The sequence below is a fragment of the Physella acuta genome, unplaced genomic scaffold, assembly GCF_028476545.2.
Source record: "Physella acuta isolate Inbredline_101_S28 unplaced genomic scaffold, ASM2847654v3 ptg001177l, whole genome shotgun sequence".
Classification (NCBI taxonomy): Eukaryota; Metazoa; Mollusca; class Gastropoda; family Physidae; genus Physella; species Physella acuta.
The window spans coordinates 188,083-212,344 of NW_026732694.1; the positions used below are offsets into that span (position 1 = coordinate 188,083).

Below are 24,262 nucleotides of genomic sequence, written 5' to 3' on the forward strand. Positions count from 1 at the left end.
TGTTATAATGAAATGGTTAACGTTTTATACATCCACGCGTGTCTAAAAATAAAATATGACTGCCGGTAAATTTCTACTAGAAGATTAAACAAATAAAGATAATTCGAGCAATAACGTACACAATCTAACTCCTTCTTCTTCTGCGTTCTTAATTTAGTTTATGGTGGGGGATCTAAACAACAAGTCCAACATTTTTGCCGATTTGCTTAGTCGTGCGAATATTTAAATCTTTGAACGTAACACTAACGACCTTTTCAAATATCAACACGTTATATTTATGAACGAATTTACAAAAAAAAAAATAACAGCAAGAAAACCAACAATAATACACTTTTCTTAAGTACCAGTTGCTTGTTATATATTATATTTTAAACCATTGTTTAAAATCTATAGAAATATTACAAACAATAAAATCTAAAAAAAACCCTATGAAATTGAAACTTACTAGTTCGTATCTTAAAGACAATATCCTGAATGAATAATGCACTGATTAAACAAAATTCACATCAAATACCGGTACCATGACCACAGACCCGGTACCTTTTCTGTGGACCGGTACCTTAAACGTGACAGGTAAGAACTTGGTTTAGTGCCAGACACGACAGGCACCAACAAATTTTCCTGGAAATGTCTCAATCAATCTCTCAGTGGTTGTTGCTGTGTGTCGTAACACGCTTCATGTAAGTAATACACAGACGTGTGTCACTTCTAATCTTTGGATCGATTCAGCTAGGTCAAGGTGCCTTAACAGCTAAGTAGTGCATATATATATATATATATATATATATATATATATATATATATATATATATATATATATATATATATATATATATATGTATATATATATATATTCTCCTGTCCCTTGGAACCATTAGCTGTATGGAAAGATGGGGCCTAGTGCATTGGTATCTAGCTCTTATCATCTTGGGGTCCAGGCTTTGTGCTTGAAATTTCCAATGCGCAATCATTAAATGGTCTAATTAGGCTACGGAGCCACATATATATATATATATATATATATATATATATATATATATATATATATATATATATATATATATATATATATATATATATATGTATTTATATATAATATCACAATTAATTATGTTTATCACAAACTTAAGCTAACGTCGCAATACAGAGTAAAAATTATTCACAAAATATTGTATTAATTCACACTCCAAATAATATCCTTTCAATAAAGTCATTCAGCAAATCTGCATTAACAGTAATGTCATACCTCAAACCTCACTCAACAGTTAAGTCATATATCAAATCTCCATCACCACTAAAGTCATACATCAAACCTCAAAGTAAAAGCGTACAGAGTACAGCAAACTAGTAGACACTAACGTTTTTTGGGTACCCTAATCCATAATAGAGTTATAGATAATCCCAGGAACCACTAGAACAAAATATAATCTTCTGATTCAAATTTTCTGATTCAAATATGTGATGGAAACTTTTATTATTAAACTATATTAAAAATTGTTTAGCAAATTTCTTGTAATAATGTTCTTGATGGATAGGCTTACATTCCCATGTATATATTTTAGTCCATACACGTGAATACGAGATTTAGGTTTACGCAACACTCAACAGAAGTTATTTTACTCACTCTAAAGCTTCATGCCTACGGTGTCGTGCGTAAAGCATTTTTAAACGCTACAAAAACTTAACAACATCACAGGCAACTCCGGGAATTTCCGTTCGTGTCTCCCCCGCCGACCGGCATTTACACGTAACAGCACGTCGCCATTTTGACATGTCGGTTAAGAAATACTGAATTTCTGATTTGTTATTTATACCATCATTTCAGCTCTATTTATAGTAGCTTTAACTACTTAACATAATAATGTCGTATTCTAGGAATATAAAAAACTGTAAGTATCGATTTGAGGTGTTCAATTTTGATAATGTCTAACGTACTTATGTAAGCTTAAAATATTTTAATATATTTTACCAGCCTGTTCTTGTTAGTTAAACAAGACTGGTTCTTTGATGTAACATTCAATAGGCCTATAACAGAATAGTGGTACAACATTGCTTCGTGATCTATTTATATACGTTACAACAAGTTTGATACAGATTAGATTTTCTTGAAAATAAGCATGAAAATATAAGTATCTTTTGTTATACATATGTTTTGTTATTGATAGGTAATACACAATTTATTATTGGGAGAGACAGCACATAACACAATACTAGTTACAATTTTTTTTCTTTGTCGTTTACGTTTGAAATAAAATCTCAAGTACTACATACGATTAAATTTGTGCGCAAAATATTTTGAGGGTGTGAATTATAGTATATTTGATTAAAAGCGTGCTATTAATATAAAAAATTCTCATCACTGTTCTGTAGGCAGAGTTTCTTTCAGGTATCCCTAAGCCCAGAAGAACATTTATCCCCCGCCTCATACCCCCTCCCCCCCCGAAAGAAATATAATTTATATAGATAATATACACTTTTACCAGTGCCCAATTCCCCGAAAAATGTAGTCTAACCCTCCGAAAATTTCTAGTGCCCCCTCGGGAAAAAGTCTGAAAGAAACCCTGCCTGTATAAAGTCTCAGCCCTGTCCTAACTATCCAAGCCTTTACTTACAGTTATCACGGAGGAGGAGGTGAGGAGTGTCGACCTAACATGGAGGGACACGTACAACGCGTGTACCAAGTCCCCCTACACGCAGGAAAACACGTCAGCACCTGATAAAGAGATCAAGCCAGAAAATACACGCACGCAGTCTTACCCTAACCCATCCTTAGCGAAGACGTGTTAAAGGCGTATAATTAATTTTAACAATAAAATACAATTTTAGAAACTCGAAACATCATCTTGAGTTTAAATTTTTTTAGAAATATTAACGGAATCCAAAAAAAAAAAAAAAAACAAAAAAAAAAAACAAACAAAAATCAAGAATTATTCAAAATATTTGGTAAACTACCATAACTTAAAGTGAAATAAGTAATTAATGCTAGCTTGTAACTTTTAAGCTAAATCACTTTTTAACAATGTGCTTTACAAAAATACATGTATTATTTAAATAATCCAACATGAAAGTAATACAAAAGATCACAATGATGAGTTCAGTGATAACTATAATAATATTCAAATCAATTAACATCTGTCGATAGTAAAAAGCCATTGGTTCCAGCCTTTCTAATACTGCGAGAAATATATTTACATATATACTTACATATTTTTTTTACACATTTTGAAAGGTGTTTCAAAGCTGTTTTAAGTTAATTAACCCCTGTAAAAAAACTTATAATCACGTTGTATAATTATTTAGTTGTCGCTTAGTTTATTCACAAACCTGTTTGGTTGTCGCCCCTGTTTAAGAGTAGCATTTAATGTTATTTTTAGTTTTATACTTCTCAGTGTTATATGTTAGTGCTTTAAAAAAATCGTCAATCTAGTTTTAAAGTCGTTCCGATATATTTTTTTGCTTACTAATTGTCACCCTTCTTTTACCGGCCTAACATTGTCTCCCTTCTGTTACTGGCCTAAAATTCTCTCCCTTTAGTCATCAACCTATAATTGTCTCCCTTCTACACCCGCCTACCTAACCACATTATCCACCCCCACTGAGCTACTCCCACACCTCGCGTCCTCCACAAAAGCGCTGTGGTTGTGCCCATGACCAAACCAGTACCCGTACCCACACAACGGCTGACCCAGGATGTACACAGTGGACCCGCTGCTACCTGGGCAGGTGGCCGTAGAGTACCTGTACTGGCACCATTCCTGTTGCTCTCTCACGTCTTTCTTAATCTCCTTCCCTTTCTCCTTCCCGACTTCGCCGAAACTAATTTTTTTCGGACCGCCATGCGGATGACCAACAACGATGACTAAACCGTTGGCCTTGTCTTTAAACTCTGAGTAAACTTCAGCTTGAAGCTTGTGATAATCCGCCAGTTTTGTCTTTAGCTCGCTCACCAGCACCAAGTCATGGGTGTAAAACTCTACCGCACACCAGTCCAACTCACCCGCATCCTTCTCTGTCTCCTGCAGCTTAAAACCTTGCAGGTGTCTACCCTTTGCGTTTTCGTCATCAAAGTCCAACAGTGCTGTAGTCTTTTCTGCGTCACTTTGTGACGTAATAACATGAAGAACTGTCGTCACGGTTATGATTCCGTACTCTCGATTCCTCGAACATGTCTTACAATTTTTGACTGGGCATTCTTGACGCTTCTCTATCCTGACCCTCTGAATGATCCCGCTGCCATAGCGGAAACTTAATGCACCGTTCGGACCTAGGCACGGGGTTCGAATCATCACCACGAGCAGAGCCGTGTGGCGGATGAGTCGCGGGATCTTGTGATTGCTGCGGTAATGAGGGTCAAGGTGGGACTCGAACTCCGCCACTGTTGTGTACAGGTGGTGGTTATTTTTAGTACATTGTGACGCCGAGTCTTGCCACTCCACCCCATCTTCCCTGACCTCCTCCTCTGTTTTATCTAAAATAAAAACATTTTTTTGTTCATACCTAAAAAAAATCAATTTAAAAAAAAATTGAAAAAAATCGAAAAACAAAACATAGATCTATACAAAGTTAATGATACATATATTATCTAACACATTATCCTACCTACATCGTTTATAACATAATTTTTAAACGGTTCAACTTGCACACATTTAAATATTGTGTGAGAATAACAACTAAGCTTGAAAAATTCTATGACAGCAATGTAGAAAACATTTTCATCTAATAAGAATAATTAATTATGCCAAGAATTTGCTTGATAAAGTCACTTAAGCGCAGAAGTTGTTCACAGATCCAGCCGTCTTTATCAAAGTAGGCCTATAAACTATCTATGTAAATAAACGTTTGACTAAAGAATAGGATTCCCGATTTCTATTTTTGTCCGCCAATGAACAGTGACGTGCTGACGTCATCGGTTGTTATGGAGAGAGAAAAAAAGGGAAGTAATTTACTTTTTTGGGGTTATGCCATAAAGAACATTAAAGAAGTAAATCCGCCAAAACTAAAGTTTTCAACTAGAATATATCTAGTACCAAATCGCCATAAAAAAAAAACTGAAATGAAATTTTTTAAATTTCAATTCCCCCCCCCCCTAATTTGTAATTGGTAAGAAACAAAAAATATTCCTGAGAAAAAAGCTACCTTTAGATTGTTTATTAAAAAGTTTTCTAAAAGGATTTACAAAATTTTGTAATCCTTTTAATTGAACCAGCTCTACTTACAATTTCTATACGTCGTTGAACTCATCCTTCTAATTCCCAGACCGTTAACATGTGTTCACAGTTCGTCAAGTAATAACTTCAACGTGAATCATATCTTATTCAAATAACTGCTGAAGTATCTGAACACTCCTATTAGTTTGAATTACTTTTAAATTAATTAAAAGCTAACATTTACACTTTAATAAAAATTAAATCAAATCTTGTTTGCTTCATAACTGAACTTTTGACTTGAAGTCAAGTCAAAAGAATTTTTCTACCTAAGTTTCTAGCTACGTTTGTTACCTATTCTGATGCGCGGTTTGTTTTTCTGATCTGTTTGTATTGCATGACTATATATACAATGTAGCTGTTCAAACCAGAAATTCCCGAACAAAGTTTGTTTCTCGTGAATACGTCACGTATCCATCGGTGCCAACAGAGGGCAGGCTGCAGCTGACGTGTCGTTTGGTGCCAAGATAGGTCAGGCCGACATGGAGGGCCTGAGAAAACGTCTTTTTCACGATCGATTAAAAGGACTAAAAACACAATATATAACAAAACAAGATTTATGTATTCCACCTAAAATGTGTTCAAATGATATAAAGTTGAGCATTTTCAACAGAAATATCGGAAAAAAATTCTTTAAAAAAAAAAAGAAATATCGGAAATTACTTATCTTTTTTTTTTTTAAGTCCATGATTTTTCTGAGAAAACTAAAAATAAAGGTGCTGTCATTTGTGTTGCGCGATTTTGTATTGAACAACACGTGGTTTATCGATTGTTATATGACACGGTTTTATTTGTAGACGACACACTGACAAAATGTTTCAAGATCCACTCCAAAAGATCAATATCGATCTAATACAACAGTTATACATTTTATTGACTACTATTGTTGGTAAAGTTTCACTAGATTTTGTCGTATTATTCTCTTGTTTAATATCCAATGCTTTTAATATAGGGATTTGCAGTGTATTAATTTAGAATAGACATGTTGGTTAAGAGACGTACTCGGGGTTGTGGGGGGAAGGAGGAGGGGAGGGGCCCGAAAAAGTGATATTTCCCCCATTCGTGCCAGTGGTGTAGATGAAGTAGAGTTCAACAGACTCGATTCCAGGATTCGAAGGTTGTTAGTCGCAAGCTGTATAATTTGACTTCTACGTCCCTCCCTCCCCCACCCCCCGGAGAGATGTATGTTACTATTATTCACATTTTTCTCAGAAAAGAAACGGCTATAGTATGTTGTGCTATTTTAACATCAGCAAGCCACGTGATCATGGCTACATGTACGTGACAAAATATATTTTCTTCACTACTTGGGTGTAAGCCCAGCTGTTGTGGAATATAAAACAGTGTATGACTGAAAGCTTTGGACGTATATACAAATATACGAAGGTGACACTGTAACCTGATACCTCAGCGAAGTTAATGTTCCTTGTTGTTGCAACATGGGGCGGGGGGCAGAGGCGTAGCAAAAGGGGGGCGGACAGCACCGGGTGACACCATTTAGGGGGGGGGGGGGTGACACCAAGGCAAAAAATAGCAAAATATATAGAGAAAAATGATAGGCTTTTAAGAGGTGCAAATCAAAAGCTTGAGGGAGGGGGGTGCAAATCTAAAGTTTGAGGGGGGGGGGGGTGCAAATCGAAAATTGAAAGTTTGTCCCTGTCGCTACGCCTCAGGGGGGTGACACCATTAAGTGCCGCACCGGTTGACACCCGACCTCGCTAAGCCGCTGGGGGGGGGGGAGGGGTATTTTTTCTCACATTTTCATCAAGGGAAGGAAAGTATATAGAGGAAATGTGTACATTAAAAAAAAGCTGTAGATTCTACACCAGTGGTAATTTTTGTTTTGTATAGTACGATTTTAGAGTCCAACCAGCTCTGATGGGTACCTAACTCACGTTCGTTAAAGTAAAGGCGTCTGGATATAGTGCTGACCACACTATCCCTTGGAATGTCGAGGTCACAGCACATATGAACTGCCCAATGAATCTCTAGTTCTGAAGAGGTCTAAAGAGGAATCTTTACTACCTTTTATTTTATTTTAGTACTGATAATAGTAAGGTAGACGAAGTTAAGTTAATATGTTTCTTCGACTTCGTCATTTGAAGCTACTGTATAGTCAGCATTATGACAAATCGCCTACAAAATCCCAAATCGTGTCGGGTACTAACCAGAGCTTGAGATTTCCGGGTTAGCAATGTTGTGTTTCTAAATGACTGCTAACACACAGCGAAATCAACACAAAATAATACTTACGATAATAAGAAAAATAAAATAAAACGAAACAAAAACGAATGAATTAGTTGCTTTGTATGTTCATTCTTTTACTGAAATAAAACAAGTTGTAGTCGTTTTATAATACAATCACGTTTTATCATGTATACAGGTATATTGATTTCTTTTTACAAGGTGAATAAACACAATCATTTTTCAATATTTTTCTAGAACACACATTAAAGAAGAAAAAAGATGGAAACTATACATATTTAATTGAATTATTTTTTAGAGATTTAAGCATAATGATAGATTTTGTTAAAATTTTAAAATAACAAAAGCAATCCACCATTTACAAAAAAATATTTCATTTAAGTTATCTAAAAACATCTTCGTCTAAAAGTCTACGTTTTTGTCTAAAAAAATTCATGTTTCTTGTTTACAGGTGTCTGTTGTCTGCTTTTTATATCACTTGTTATATGTGTCATTTGTTTGTTTTTGCCTTTTATTTCATGTCATTTTTACCTGTGCCATTTATTTATGTATTATTTATAACCACGCACCCCCCGTCTATATATCATCAATAGCCGTACCATCGAACCGCCTTAATGATCGATTCCAATTGAGCTACAGCCACACGCTACTTTCTGTAGGTACCCACTGTGGTTGTGTGGGTGACCGAACGAGTACCCGAACCCACACACAGTTTTACCCAGTATGTGGATGTGCGAACCGCTGCTGCCATTGCAAGTCGCATTGGTGTAAAAATACCGGCACCAGTGCTGATTTTCTCGTACCTCTCTTAAGGCCTCACTTTCCCTACTGAGAGACCCAAAACTGATCTTCTTCGGACCTCCGTGCGGGTGGCCAACAACAAATACAGGAATATCCCCAACTCTATCTTTATACCTGTTGTATAGTTTTTTCAGAAGTTTTTCGTAGGTTTGTAGACCTTCTTTCAGCTCTTTGGCAAGACGTAAATTATGAGATTGGCACTCAATAGCACACCAATCATCGTCATTGTCAGAGTCTGTTTGTCTAAACCCGGAAATGATTTCACAAACATCGTATTCGTGATCGTAGTGTAGTTTAGCAGTGAGGTTTTCATATCCGCCACAGTTGATCACGTGACTGACAGTTGAGATTGTAATCACACCCCAGCTGTGGTTCTCCTTTCCCCTCAGCTCACATGTCTTGTCTGGACACTCTTGTCCTGAAGTTGTCCTGACCCTCTGGACAAACCCAGACCCGTAGCAGACCCGGTCTCCCGAGACGTCGATCTTCAGACAAACGGTCAGATGGTACATCTGGGTCAGGAGCTCCAGCTTCTCAAGGTCATCCCACGACTTCTGCTCCACGTCTGCTAGAGTTTGGTATTCGCCGCGGTTGTTTTTCTGACAGTCTGCTACAGAGTTCTGCCATGTGATGCTTTTATCCCGTAAATCTTCCTCGCTTTGAAAATCTGAAATATATTTTTAAACCAATACAATCAACGAGTTTAATGATTAAAAATAACACAATATATATCACAAATCACAGCCATCGTTCTACAAAAAATAATGGTTTATAATAATCCTCCAAGTATTAATTTGATAAAACAACAACAAATAACTCACTGTTTGAACGGTAATAGGTCATTTTAGATCTGCAGAAAGCAAAACAATGCCGCATTTAAGAGTATCTTTAAAATACATTAATACGAGTGTAATGTAAATTATACACTTATATAGATATTAAAAAAACCCACTAATATGTAAATGAGAAATTAGTTTAATGTTTTACATAATGGACAAAAAACTTAAGATTTAGCGTACCATACCTCTTTAGCTTGCACGTCAAGATAAACTAAAACCAAACAAGTTCACGTATCTAGAAAAACAAACTGCGCTGATTTCAATGAAGTATATTTTACTAGCTATAAAAAGGCTTTTCACACAATCCTTCCTATGTATAGGCTAAGATAAGGCTAACTGTACTAGAATAACTTATAGCTCCCATTTATAACATAAACTCTTCTTTAATACAGTAAGGTATTGGGCCTATATATCTTATCTTAATGATACTAAACAAACATGTACGCCAATAGCTAGCAATACTTTGCGCAGAGGTGTAATGGGAAATCCCGATGTTTTTTCTTTTAAAAGTTGTTTAGCACAGCCGATGTATCGATGAAGGTTTTCTGCAAGGTATTGATTGATTTATTTGATTCCGTGGAACCTACGTGGTAATTATTATTAGCAGACATTTTTTATCCGTTAACTATGTCCAGATGTCTTTATATATTCTTCTGATATATATCTGGACGTAGTCTTAAATAGCTCAAAAGTCTACGAGGCAGATAAGGTCAATCTATTTAGCTTATGAAGGGAGAGTATAGCCAGTACTGAGGTCTTTTCTTTGCATACTGGGGTCAGGTATCCATTCGGGCTGAGTAGTATTCGATGTAGTATTGTTACGTATTTTATTATAAAATAAAAAAACAACAACAACCCTTTATGTTTGTTTTTAAAACGTATCATTTTAATTTCCAAACCACTTTCTAAGAAAATTACTACGCATCTCAGTAACGTAAAGATACACATGTATAAGCTAAAAGTAAGTACAATCGAATGCTTGGCAATCAAAGAAAATATTTAAGGAAACATTATTAAAAATAATAACAGTTACCAAAAAAAAAATAGAATCAAAACAAATTAAGTTATAGTGAAATCGGTTCCATGACAAATGATCTCAGGACAAATGATCCCAGACAAAATATCTCAGACAAAATATCTCACGGACAAATGATCTCAGGACAAATGATCTCAGGACAAATGATCTCAAGGACAAATGATCTCACAGACAAAAGATACCAGGACAAAACATATAAGGACAAATGATATCATGGACAAATGATCTCAGACAAAATATCTCAGACAAAATATCTCACAGCGGAATTTTAATAGTATGTACGAAGACCCTAGATGATTTAAACTTTTTTATTGACTGTTAATATGGTTTTGTTTACTATTTTACGCATAACAATTGTGAATAAAATGAATTTGTTAAACTTAACAAACCATCAAAAGTTTTATTAAACTTTGTAGTAGCATTTGATTTGAAAAAGTAAAAATTATAACAAATTTACTCCTTTAGCCTCAAGGGTATAATAAATGATAATGTATAAAACAAATAAAGTTACGATAATTATACAACATTAAGGTTCAAAACACGCGAAATATTTTTTTAAAATGTGAAAGGGTCTTCAGGTTTGTAACGTTAAACTATTGTTTTTATTGCATCATCAACACAAACATAATGTTTACGTTTCTTTGCTGGCAGGTAGCCTACATCAATATGATCACACCTTTCCAATATTATGTGATCATCTATTGTGTGAACTCTTGCTCGACATATCCTAATTTCACATTTCCAAATCTCTTTGCCTGCTTATGGCAAACATAAATTCACCAGAATTCCTAAAACCTTTCTGCGAGGTAACGAAAGAGGCGCTAGCTGAGTAATCACCACTAATACTGCTTTGTTTGATGCACCCTACGACAAACTTAGCTCCGCGATGACCGCTGTTTGTTTAAATAAGCATTTGTCACTGATCGCTAAGGTGTGACCGACGCACAACAATGGACTTTAGAGGCTAGTTGTGTTGTCCATGGAGGTCGGATGTCTTTCCCTTAAGGCATGTCTCTTCTATCAAAGGGAAGGCCACCTTGATACGAAGGTGTGTCTTTATTGTTATTTCATTTCCTTTTGATCTAGTTTCGTCCACCTGACATGGTAGGATTTTCTAATGTTTGTCAAGCCCACCTACGCTGTCTATCGAAAAAATCTTTAATCTTCGTATACTATATTACAAATACTAGCTTTAAAATATTTAGTGCAATATGACAAATGTATACGGCAAACATTTCTTACAATTATTATATAGGCCTTTAAACAATATTAAACATAGTAAACAAAACCATATAAGAATCAATAAAAAAATTTCAGATCAACTAAAATCATCAACTACACTATTACAATTTAGGTGTGAGATATTTTGTCTGAGATATTTTGTCTGAGATCAATTGTCCGTGGTATCATTTGTCCTGATATATTTTGTCCTGGTATCTTTTGTCCGTGAGATCATTTGTCTGTGAGATCATTTGTCCTGAGATCATTTGTCCTGAGATCATTTGTCCGTGAGATATTTTGTCTGAGATATTTTGTCTGGGATCATTTGTCCTGAGATCATTTGTCCTGTCACCAGTGAAATCATATTTTATTTTAACTAAATTACATTTTATGAGAAATGATACAAATGATCTAAGTTATTTAACTTAAGACATATATAAATTAAAAAAAAAACAATTTGGTAGAAAGTATTGATTTGAAATTATGTAATTTAAGATATTTGTAAATTTAAAACAATTTGGTGAAAACAATTGATTTAAATTTATTCAACTTAAGACATATCTAAATTTAAAACAAATTGGTGAAAACAATTGATTTAAATTTATTTAACTTAAGACATATCTAAATTTAAAACAAATTGGTGAAAACAATTGATTTAAATTTATTTAATTTAAGACATATCTAAATTTAAAAACAAATTGGTAGAAACTACTTATTTGGAATTATTTAACTAAAGCCATATCTAATTTTAAAAACAATTTGGCAGAAACAAACTGAATTGAAGTTATTCAACTTAAGACGTATCTAAATTTAAAGACTGTCTTGTCCAGTTCAGGTTTCCACTTGTCCACCTCTTCACTCCACGCCACAGTGTACCAGTTCTTCCAGTCTCCTACTTCACCTGCAACATCAGGACAGGTATCTCTTGTAAGAGCTAATCATATCAACTGTCATGGAGTGGCATGGTCGAACGGTAGAACGCACGACTGCTAACCCGAAGGTTTCGAGTCCACATTCTCTATAGTTTGCTCGTTTACGTCATGGTGTTACCACCACTCTCTAGTAATAGTTGTCGATTTGTACTTAAAATATTATTTAACTTTAATTAATCATTAATGGAACTGGAAAAAAAAACAACACCGTTTCTCTTCTGAACATTTTGCTATTTTTTGCATTGATGTCACCCTCTAAATGGTGTCACCCGGTGCGGCCCGCACACCCCGCCCCGCCCTCGCTACGGCTCTGCACATTAGGACAGTACTCTATTAACAGGCGACCATCAAGCTAATCATATCAAATGTCATGGGGGTGACATGGTCGAACGGTAGAGCGCACGACTGCTAACCCGAAAGGTTCAAGTCCACAAGTCGTTCGAGTCTACCCGTAATTTGTTAAAGAGAGTTAAAGCGGATAGGCATCAAACTGATGACTGACACTATCCAATGAGGTAACTGAACAAATGAACTCTACTTCACCTGCTCTACACGTTTAAAGTCGTAAAAACGTCATATTTCTTTTAATTATCAATAACATTTTTGCAATTAAATTTTACCTTAACTAATCAAATACGTTTAATATGCGTAACGCAAACTACACATACAAACTTATGATAAATAATAAAATTGTTTAACGTCTGTTTTCTTAATTATGTTTGGTAAAAAATTTAATATAAATATTGTTTCTTTTAAAAATTCATTTTATGTCTTACAAGTATTAGTAAGTTAATATTTTTATAGAAATATTAGTCCCTGTAAATGTTAACGTTTCACTTGTGGTTGGCATAGACACCATTCAACAAATCGACCTGTCACAGAGACAAGTAAACCGTTAAAATAAAGTTTTATTAAAGCCATGTCTTTGATGTGGGACAAAATCATCTAAGTTTTCTGCCAGCGATAATTCAACACAGCTTAACATAAATAATCGGTTTTCTAAACCAAACAGCGCGTTGAAGGGACACAACCCACCTTTTCGAATGAGAGCTTCGACTGGTTTCCCTTTAAATTGTTCTTTCATTGCTTTGAATTCCGATGTTTTGACAATTTCTTCCACTTGACCGTCTGTCAGGTCTACATCAAGAAATTTGGCAAGTTTTCTAACCGACAAAGTCAAGTCCTGTAAATATTTTATTTATTTTATTGGTTATTTTTTTTATTTTGATATTTAGCTTTTAAAATTTAAAAAATAAATACGTTAGAAGCTCTTGTAAAAATTAAGAGTACTGTTTTAGAAATAAGCAATTCTAACAATCTAACCAATATCTTTACGCTTATTTTTACATGTACCGTAGTACATAGTCTATTAGAAACTGTATGCACAAACCTTCAAACCTACTAGAAATTACTTTGAAAAATTGCTAGCAGATTAGTTTGAAAAAATTAGCTCGGGACAAAACAGTTTGTAAATGTTTGTGTCTCTTCAATGACTTACACTTATATTACCAATTCCATGACCGTTTTATTAAAAAAATATTTTGTTACCTTTATCACAAGATGGTTAGTGTTTACAAAATTATACACCCAGATACACATTTTAAATGTAGATGAAATTTACAAAGAATTTGTCTATGTGATTTACAACTCAATTTTGTAAATACATATCTTACTTCTTTCATATCCTCATAAAACATCACTAGAATAGGGATATCCGGATTTTCCCGGATCGCTTGATCCCAATTTTGGTGAAATTCCAGGAAGCCGCCATAATCAGCTAAATATTTGGTAAATAACATGAAAAAGTTAGAAAAATGGAAATATCAATTTTATGAAAGTTTTAAGAAGACAAAATCGTTTGTTTTGGTGCTTATTTGGTGTTTACTTCAACAAGAGGTGAAGATTATATCCCTGTGGATTGAACTGTGTCAGTTGGGACATGAGACGAAAGGGACATGAAATCTGGCCTGTTCTGTACCTGTAGCCATTGTAGGTTGACAAGAAAAGAGACGGGGTGGTCGAGTGGTAGAGTGCACAATTACTAACCAGAAAATCTCGAGTTCGGTTCACTGGTTAGAGTAAAGATATAATCCAGCTTTATTGGGTATCTTTCGAATTGGGGAAAGTAATGGTTTGCGGGCAGGTGAACTCTTCTTTACGTCTTGTTAGAAAAGCTACAGCATTTTAAGAAGAGGGTTTAATGAGGTGATCTATTGATAAACTAAAGTTGTATTGTTTACTGAGCCCGTTAATCCACAGGTGAATCCAGTCCTCGAATTGACCGCTGTAGTTGAAGACATACTTGAGCAGGACGTGGTGGTTGTAGTGGGATACGGAGGTGTCCTTTGGGTTTCGGGCAGTCAGGATGATCTTGTTCTTTAGCTTGGTGATCTGGGGAGGTAATTCATGTGTGGGGAGGTAATTCATGTGTGGGGAGGTAATTCATGTGTGGGGAGGTAATTCATGTGTGGGGAGGTATTAGTGTGTGGGGAGGTATTAATGTGTGGGGAGCAGGGCGTGGTGGTTGTAGTGGGATACGGAGGTGTCCTTTGGGTTTCGGGCAGTCAGGATGATCTTGTTCTTTAGCTTGGTGATCTGGGGAGGTAATTCATGTGTGGGGAGGTATTAGTGTGTGGGGAGATAATTCATGTGTGGGGAGGTATTAGTGTATGGGGAGATAATTAATGTCTGGGGAGGTAAGTCATGTATGGGGAGGTAATTCATGTGTGGGGAGGTAATTCATGTGTGGGGAGGTAATTTATGTGTGTGTGTGTGGGGGGGGGGGGGGGATTCACGTGTGGGGAGGTATTAGTGTGTGGGGAGATAATTAGTTTGGGGAGATAAATAGTAATGTTTGAGAAGTAATTCGCTATGTGGGGAGCTTATTCGATATGTGCAGAGTTAGTTCGTTATGTTGAAAGTTAATTCTCACTATATGGGGAGGTTTCATTTTGTGGGGAATTAATGCGCTATGTGGGGAGGTAACTAGTTATGTGCGGGAGTTAATTCTTTATGTGGGGTGGTGAATTGTTATACGTGGAAATATTTAGTTGTGTGGAGAGGTAATAAGTTATCTGGTTAGGTAATTAGCCACGTAAGGATGTAATTAGATAAGTGGGGGCGATGATTTACTTTTGCTGTTCTATGTCGTTATATCTTTCAAACTAAATTAGATTAGTTTGGTGATTTAAATAAATATCTTTATACAATATCAGGTTTATAAAGGGACGTTTTGAGACCCTCCACGAAGGACTAGTTTGAAAGAAAAGATAAAGTAGAGTTTGTTCAGCTAAAGAAAATTTTTGCCAGTGTGTACTATATGGGGTGTGTGGTCAGATTCTATATCCAGCAGTATTTACTATCCACTTCCTTCGAGGTAATTATTAGGTCTGGATGGAACCAAGAAAGTTTTCCGACTTACTTCATGAGACCTAACTCGTTTCTCAAGTCAGCTGCCACGCGCTATAAATTAGCTGACTGTTAGCTGACTATGGTTATTGTTTAGGGTAAGTTACTTTCTATAAATAAATACCAACCTCTTCTGGAAGCTCATCAAAGAGCACGTGCGTGTTTAGCACCCTGGGTGAGGGCACGGCGTCATAGACACTAGGCTCCACCAGTTCCAGCATCAGATCGGTCTTGTCAACGTCCGGTAACTCTTGCTTGACTCGCAGAATTTTCACGATTACCTCCCATGTCCAGTGACTGCCTGAGTGTGAAAATATGAATTACAGGTAATGTAGGTAGATCTATACGGCAATGAAGAAGTTTTATTTAAAGGGGTGGTTCTTAACTTTTGTGGTGGTACTGAACCCCACCAGTTTTAAATGCGAATTCACCGAACCCTTCTAAAGTTTTTTCGTCCGATGACAAAATTCTATCACGAATGATTACGAGTCGGGTGTGCATTGATCTCCAACGAGAGTTTCTTCCTGGTATCTCTTCGGAGGGGAGGGGGGGGGGGGAAACGTCGACGACGACGACGGAACTGAGCCCCCCCCACCCTCCCGAAAAACGTCTACCGTCTCCCACGAATGAAATAGAGTTTATGTATAACATATATACTTTTACCAATGTCCACCTCTCCTCTCCACCGAAAATTTAAGTCCGCCTCCCCCCCCCCCCCCCAGAGAAAAAAAGTCTGGAAGAAATACTGCACCGAACCCCTGGGGTTCGATCGAACCCAGGTTAAGAACCACTGGTTTAAGTAACACAAAATAAGGACTACACTACGGTAATCGTTAATAAAAAAAATATAAAAAAAACCTTTTACATATATCTTTTCAAGAAGTAGGACAAATATGTAACAATGACAGGCAATGTTTATTGATTAGGCCATGGGCGAAACTGTAAGCTATGTTTATTTAAAACGTTCAGGTCGAGAAGCAGTATTATTTTAATTCTCAAATGGTGTATCTGCTTATACACTTAAGTCATTTGGCATATTAATAGAATGTTGTTTTGTCAATTATTGTATCGACATTTTAGTTAACGATTTTACCCTTTTTATTCAGAATTTCCTTATTAAAAACAGGTATTTAAATTTTAGAGTGAATACACTAATCTTGCATTGGTTAATAAACCACATACATGTGTTGACGCTTAGTAAAATATGGTTTAAGAGAAGAGTACAACTTGTTTTTCTTCACAAATCGCAGCAACATTTAGACATTATCAGGTAACCATATTGAGCACAGTCTTTAATTATTATGACAACATAGGGACACATCTTCACAACAAGTGAATATCATCTTCATAGCATCATGACACCAAAGTACACTATCTAAAAATCCTGACCTCATCATGACATCACACTTGACAACTGCTCGCTTTGTGACGACATCCTGACAACACACCTAACATCATGAAGACATTCCGACAACAATCTGACATCACACTTGACAACAACCAGACATCCTGTCAACACACCAAACACCATGACAACAACCAGACACCCTGACAACTCACCAAACACCATGACAACACACCAAACACCATGACAACAACCAGACACCCTGACAACTCACCAAACACCATGACAACACACCAAACACCATGACAACAACCAGACACCCTGACAACTCACCAAACACCATGACAAAAACCTGATATCACCATGACAACAACCTGACACCCTAACAACACACCAAACACCATGACAACACACCAAACACCATGACAACAACCTGACACCATGACAACAACCAGACACCATGACGACAACCTGACACCATGACAACACACAAAAGACCATGACAACAACCAGACACCATGACAACAACCTGACACCATGACAACAACCTGACACCATGACAACAACCTGACACCATGACAACACACCAAAGACCATGACAACAACCAGACACCCTGAGAACAACCTGACACCATGACAACAATCTGACACCATGACAACACACCAAAGACCATGACAACAACCTGACACAATGACAACACACCAAACACCATGACAACAACCAGACACCCTGACAACAACCAGACACCCTGACAACACACCAAACACCATGACAACAATCAGACGCCCTGACAACACACCAAACACCATGACAACAACCAGACACCCTGACAACACACCAAACACCATGACAACAACCATACATCCTGACAACACACCAAACACCATGAAAAAAAAACAGACATCCTGAACACACACCAAAAACCATGACAACAACCAGACACCCTGACAACACACCAGACACCCTGACAACAACCAGACACCCTGACAACACACCAAACACCATGACAACAATCAGACGCCCTGACAACACACCAAAGACCATGACAACAACCAGACACGTTGAAAACACACCAAACACCATGACAACAACCAGACACCCTGACAACAACCTGACACCATGACAACAATCTGACACAATGACAACACGCCAAACACCATGACAACAACCAGACACCCTGACAACACACCCAACACCATGACAACAACCAGACATCCTGACCACTCACCAAACACCATGACAACAACCAGACATCCTGACAACACACCAAACACCATGACAACAACCAGACATCCTGGCCACACACCAAACACCATGACAACAACCAGACATCCTGACCACACACCAAACACCATGACAACAACCAGACACCCTGACAACACACCAAACACCATGACAACAGCCTGTTATCATCATGACAACACCCACACCGACTCACCAGACTTGGGATATCCACACAGCAAGATGTCGTCTGCCCGCAGCCTAGCTTTACTCACGTTGTTGATGTACTCTTCACCAAAAGGCGGGAAAATTCGGCCATCGGGCATGCGCGTCATCGGCAACAGATTTCCGGCTGCGTCTTTAATTCCGGCGTTGTCGAAAAACCCAAACCTCCGTTTCAGCTGTTTCTGTAATTATGGCCAATTGAAATTAGAAAGCGTTAGTTAATATTTCTTTAATTAGGAAATTTATGTTGTCCCATCCATTTAAATAAATATACATACTCACTTTAAAAAAATACACTACAGTGAACTATTTGTATAGGCCTAAGCAGTGGCTTCACAAAGATGAGGCGTGGGAGGGGGGGGGGGCAATGTACGGTCCTCACCGACTGACATTATTTAGGAGATGACACACAATTAAAATATCGTAAAATTTATGTCAAAATCATGTTTATCCAGGTAAAATAATAACAAAATGAGGGGGGGGGGGAGAGGGGTGAAACGAAAACGAAAAAGTAAAAATTGTTGGAGGGGATGGGGGTGACACCCTTAGTTACCGCACCAGGTTACACCCCACCTAGCGACGCCACTGGATCTAAACCAGCTTTGACATGCAGAAAATTATAACTATACGTACCCAACCAGGGACAGCTTCGTCTCCCATTATGTATTTGATTATCTACCTGCTTGATAGAAATACATTTCGTTAACCATTTAATCATTCACTTAATTCGCAAATAAGTTAGGTGTTCGGGAAAATTAAAGCTCAGCTTCTGTAAAGTTGGTTTAATCGAAACACAAATATTTTTTAGGATTCATAATTTAAGGCATCGTAACGATATGATAAAACAAAATGGAACATATTTAAGTAAAAATAAAAAATAAAAACTATTGCATAAAAACAAAGTAACCGCTGTTGTAATAATTTATCTGGTACGGCGTGGTCGGACGGTAGGTTTTATGACTTGTAACCCTAAAATCTCTAGAGCGGATCCCTGACTCTAGTTCACGTAGGATTTAGTCAAACTATGATGGTACCTGATACAGTTTGTTAAAGTAAAAACATGTAGGCATATGCTATTGTGACAGAAAAAGGTGAACTCTACTTCAACTGCAACAACGTTTAACTAATCTTATATGTTGTCTATAGTGTTAATATATTTTTAAATAAACTAAGACAAGAACAAAAAAATGAAATTCACACTTACGTTTCTGAAAACTAAAACACTGCTGACAAGAGAAATAAGTAAACTGTCTGTGTAATTAACTGAGGCAACAGGTCCTCGTAGCACATGTGACATTTGCATGATCGAGCTTATTAAATAGATAATGGCAGAGACGACCTTTTGAACTGGAGACAAGCGTTGCTCAACATTTTAAATGTGTGGTCGGGCGTTAGCCTGGACCATTAGAGGATGTATCATCAAGGTTGGTAGTAATTACTGTACTACATGTTGTAGTACAAATAAAATTATTTACATAGACATGTACACACGCATACATACATACACACATACACACAAGCATGCAAATAACATGAGGAATAACTGCATTACATCATAATCAGACGTGTTTTGTATGAGTATTTTTTGATTGGGACAGTTTTAGCAATTTGTATTTCGTTGTGGTGTATAGTGGCGTGGAGCTCTTTTATAGCGCTAATCGAGCAAAACTTTTCCTTGTGTGGCTGCCATATTTTATGCTAATTTTTTGTTTTTGTTTTATCTGAGATCTGCGAAAATTTAGGTTATGTGGTACAAAACCTAACTCTAACCTTAACGCGTTCATTTGATGATATATCTCTACACACAACCAAATATTTTTAAAAAATAGCTTAGCCAAATCCAAGACAACTTTAAACCTTAAACGCAACCAAACGATTTTTAAAAAGGTTTTTTTTTCGAACTAAAATTTAATTTATTGCAAGCCACAACAACATATTTCAGCAACCCCAACCCTAAAATCTAAAAATAAAAAACCTAAACGTAAACCTCTCAATATTCTTAATTCAGATTTGTTTAAAATATAACAGCCTAGTGCCCGTGGGGTTTTTTCCTCAACGGGTGAAAACTGCTAGTTAACTTACAATTAGATTGCTGAATCCAGAACGCAGGATAATAGCCAGTGAAATGTGTTCCCACACCCCCCTCCCATTTCCCACACAAAAGAAAAAAAATCAGTTGGAATGGTTTAGGGTAAGCTTAGTCACAGTTATTGAAGTCAAGTTTAAAAATAGGCTTCCCACCGTCATTAACATGCTATAGTTTTTAATGTAGCTTTTGAAATTGTCTTACAAGTTGCTTTTAACTTGTTAGTCAAACTCTTTTACCCCAACAGCTAATATTGTAAACTATAGTAAAAAAAAAAAAAAACATATCATGTAGACGGTCGTAAAGAGCCGATAAAGCCAGGATGTTAAAACTGTTCATCACACTTGACAAACAATAAAGTAATTACATTTTTTAATAAAAATTTAATTAGGCAGACCTTGTTTTGGCGTGATTAAACTTATTTTTAATTAGACAGAAATGCTAAAAAGTAGATAAGTATATATATATATATATATATATATATATATATATATATATATATATATATATATATATATATATATATATATATATATATATATATATATATATATATATATATATATATATATGTATATATATATATATGTATATATATATATGTATATATATATATATATATATATATATATATATATATATATATATATATATATATATATATATATATATATATATATATATATATATTTAAATATATATATATATATGTGTGTATATATATATATATATATATATATATATATATATATATATATATATATATATATATATATATATATATATATATATACATACATATATACACATATAAATATATATAACAACATTTATGCGGAAATAAAAGTATGTATTTTATACTATAACACCCTGCATTGACACATTGACACCATATAAATGCACTAAATGGGCAATATTTTATTTTCCGCCAGGTGCCAGGCTATAGTGTGGCCTCTAACGGTTGCATAACATACGTTAACACCCCACCAGTTGCATATCATATAGTTTTTTACGCACTTAACAGACAGGGCAGAGGTGCCTGACAACACGACCCCGACTGTAATAGTATGACTGAACACTAGATGTCCACTGACTGACCATTACACATATCGAGACGTTAATATTTTAATCTATCCCATTTTTTTCCCCACGTTTTCTTTAACTTGCTTTCGTCTCTGTTTGTTTGTCTTTCCAATCAAATCTTGCGATCGAAATTTCTGGCACTTCCCAGTTAGCTAGCGCGCTGAAATTTTCAGGGAAGCTTTGTTTTGGATGACATTAGAATATTCAATTGTTATTATTACTAAATTGATCCATGGAAACATTTTATTGAGCATTTTAGACCGCTATATAATCTATATATATAATTCTCCTCTGCGAGCCATTAGAAAACAAGCTGCAAGCGGCTCCTTACAGTCCCCTCTCTTTCTCTCTATCACTATCAATACCACCCTACCCCACCCCTACATGATCTGCTGAGCTGTGGTCACGTTAATGTTTACAAACCGTACAGCCAGGTTTAGTGAAGGCTATTAGGGGCAGATAATTTAGTTTGAACCGACTTTAAACTTACAGGAGGTAACTATGAGGAGGCTGCTTTCACGGGGGGGGGGGGGGGGTGTAGGGTCGGGGTTACGGGAAAGGAGGGGGGTTAGTGTTTTAAAGCAAATATTTTCAGTGGCAGCATTGGTACTGTCGAATTCACAAATTATGAATTACTGAAAAGTAGAAAATAAATCAACTAAATAGCGGCGTATGATACGCCGCGGGTCGGCTCGTTGTAGTCAAAACGTGGGGAAAAAGGGACATAACCCAGTAACTGTAATTTGTGTACAAAGAACCGTAACAACTGGTGGCCAGTATGGGGGAGACGATATGGTCGAGTGGTTGGGCACACGATTGCTATCCCACTCGACACGGGTTCAAATCTATGTGTTCTAGTCAGTAACGTATTCACACAACGTGTTTTGTACGAGTTGTCTTTTTACGAGTTGTCTTTTTACGAGTTGACTTCGTTTACCCAAAAAAAAGTGAAAAGATAAAATCGATAGCAAGATTTTAATGCAAACAAACAGACAAAGACTAAAAAGTAGAAAATAATAATCATTAAAAAAGTTTTAAAAAACCCACGTTTTCTGATTGAACTAAAAAGTAAAAAAAAAATGCTATACATCACAATAATGCAAGCGATCACTCTACTATAAGCGATGAAAAACGTGGGGCGCCGTGATTTTCTTACAGTTTCTAAAACTGTTGACTCTCTACAAGCTCCCTTATAAAAGTCAATAGTATTATCTAATCAATAGTAATATAACTTTTACTTCGGCGCCCCACGTTTTTCATAGTTCAATCAGAAAACGTGGGTTTTTAAAAACTTTTTTAATGATTTTTATTTTCTGGTGTGAGGAATCCTTAAGAATAGAAAGGTAAAATTGAGCATTGTGTAATATAAATGTAAAGTAATTATTGATATTATTCTTTAAATAAAGCTAATGTGTCTGATTTATGAGAAAAAAGTTTTGATTTATATTTTTATCTTCAATTTACTATATACGTTTTTAAATCACAGTATTAATTGTTTTATTTAAGTATATATAAATAAGCTTTTTCACTTTTCTAAATTACTTTTTATTGAATTATTTTTTTTTGAAATATAATAATGTTTTGCTAGTTATTTCCCTTTTCTAACAAAGTATTCTTCGTTTAAGGGAATATAATTGAATTACTCTCGTGTGCCCTTCTTACGTTTTTTGAACCGCCTACTGAGGGATTAATTCAGTTTTTTAATTTTTCTTAAATAAATAATTGCCTGTATACCTGAATGAAATACCAGTCGACAAAAGGAGAGATTTATGTGTTTATTCCTGGTACACTACAATACCCTTAAGCGGGTGTATTATGTTCAGCACTATACCCAACCGTCTTCACTTTTAGGTCAGAGTTGGGTGGACGAAGGGACGTGATGCGACTCTAGCCAGGTACCCGAACTCGAGACCTCCGGGAAAGCAGACGAACGCTCTACCACTCGACCAGGCTATCCTGGTTTTCTGTTTCACTCAAATGTAAATATTTCCTAGATACTTTTAGAAAAATGTCCGGCCCCACATCTAACCCGTGCAGTCGGGATTTGAACCCACATGTCTTAGAGCTTTTAAAACTTTGTATGATATTGGACTTTGTAAAAATACTATTTTTAAAACGATTCTTTCATTAGTATACAGTACTGTAACTTGACACTGAAAAACACTTACAAACATGCAGAAAAATACAAACACATGTGCAAACATGTATATTTTGTCTGTGGTGCGTATGGCGTGTACATTTGAATAAGAGATTCATTTTCAGCTTCATAGTTGTATCATGTGTCTCAATTATTAATTAAATAAATGCGGTTCTTTGTTATTACTATAGAAATGTGCTCTTTATAAAAAAATGTGTGGTGAATGTTTTATTGCAGTTCTATGCTATCTAACGGCATACTAAAATTAAATATTTCATAGATTTAATTTTTTTAATGAACTAAAACATAACATATTTGTTTTTTAATCGACTATCTGAAGCATCGTCCAAAGTAGGACTTAAAATGAATAGAAATAAAATAAACCGCGAGTGATCTCCCCTAAACTATCTCGAATTTTCTTATATAAAACAACAGGGGATGGCAACTCAGGATATAGACATGATTTTAATCCATTTTAAATACTTAAACTTTTAAAAATTGAATAAAATCTCGTAGAA

General features: G+C 35.8%; 2 protein-coding genes across 2 annotated transcripts; both read right to left on the reverse strand.

Moving 5' to 3' along the window:
- Positions 1-3,263: 3,263 nt before the first annotated feature.
- Positions 3,264-5,529, reverse strand: LOC131956807 (uncharacterized). The gene is made up of 2 exons (XM_059321407.1): positions 5,217-5,529; positions 3,264-4,468 (listed from the first exon to the last, which is right to left on the reverse strand). Exons 1-2 carry the CDS (start codon positions 5,239-5,241, stop codon positions 3,570-3,572), a joined length of 924 nt encoding a protein of 307 aa, XP_059177390.1. The 5' UTR covers positions 5,242-5,529; the 3' UTR covers positions 3,264-3,569.
- A 978-nt stretch (positions 5,530-6,507) lies between these two features.
- On the reverse strand, positions 6,508-19,178 carry LOC131956812 (uncharacterized). The gene is made up of 10 exons (XM_059321413.1): positions 19,072-19,178; positions 18,431-18,620; positions 15,775-15,947; positions 14,756-14,833; positions 14,479-14,647; positions 13,912-14,015; positions 13,274-13,421; positions 12,100-12,207; positions 8,128-8,877; positions 6,508-6,527 (listed from the first exon to the last, which is right to left on the reverse strand). Exons 1-10 carry the CDS (start codon positions 19,096-19,098, stop codon positions 6,508-6,510), a joined length of 1,767 nt encoding a protein of 588 aa, XP_059177396.1. The 5' UTR covers positions 19,099-19,178.
- Between the last annotated feature and the right edge of the window lie 5,084 nt (positions 19,179-24,262).

Coding starts and splice junctions, on each gene's coding strand:
- LOC131956807 (XM_059321407.1), bottom strand. CDS start 5,241: ATGAGTTCAACGACGTATAGAAATT. Junction 4,469..5,216: donor TTCAACGACGTATAGAAATT/GTAAGTAGAGCT, acceptor TTTTTATTTTAG/ATAAAACAGAGGAGGAGGTC.
- LOC131956812 (XM_059321413.1), bottom strand. CDS start 19,098: ATGGGAGACGAAGCTGTCCCTGGTTGG. Junction 14,834..15,774: donor TTGATGAGCTTCCAGAAGAG/GTTGGTATTTAT, acceptor TTACCTCCCCAG/ATCACCAAGCTAAAGAACAA. Junction 14,648..14,755: donor TATCCCACTACAACCACCAC/GCCCTGCTCCCC, acceptor TACCTCCCCACA/CATGAATTACCTCCCCAGAT.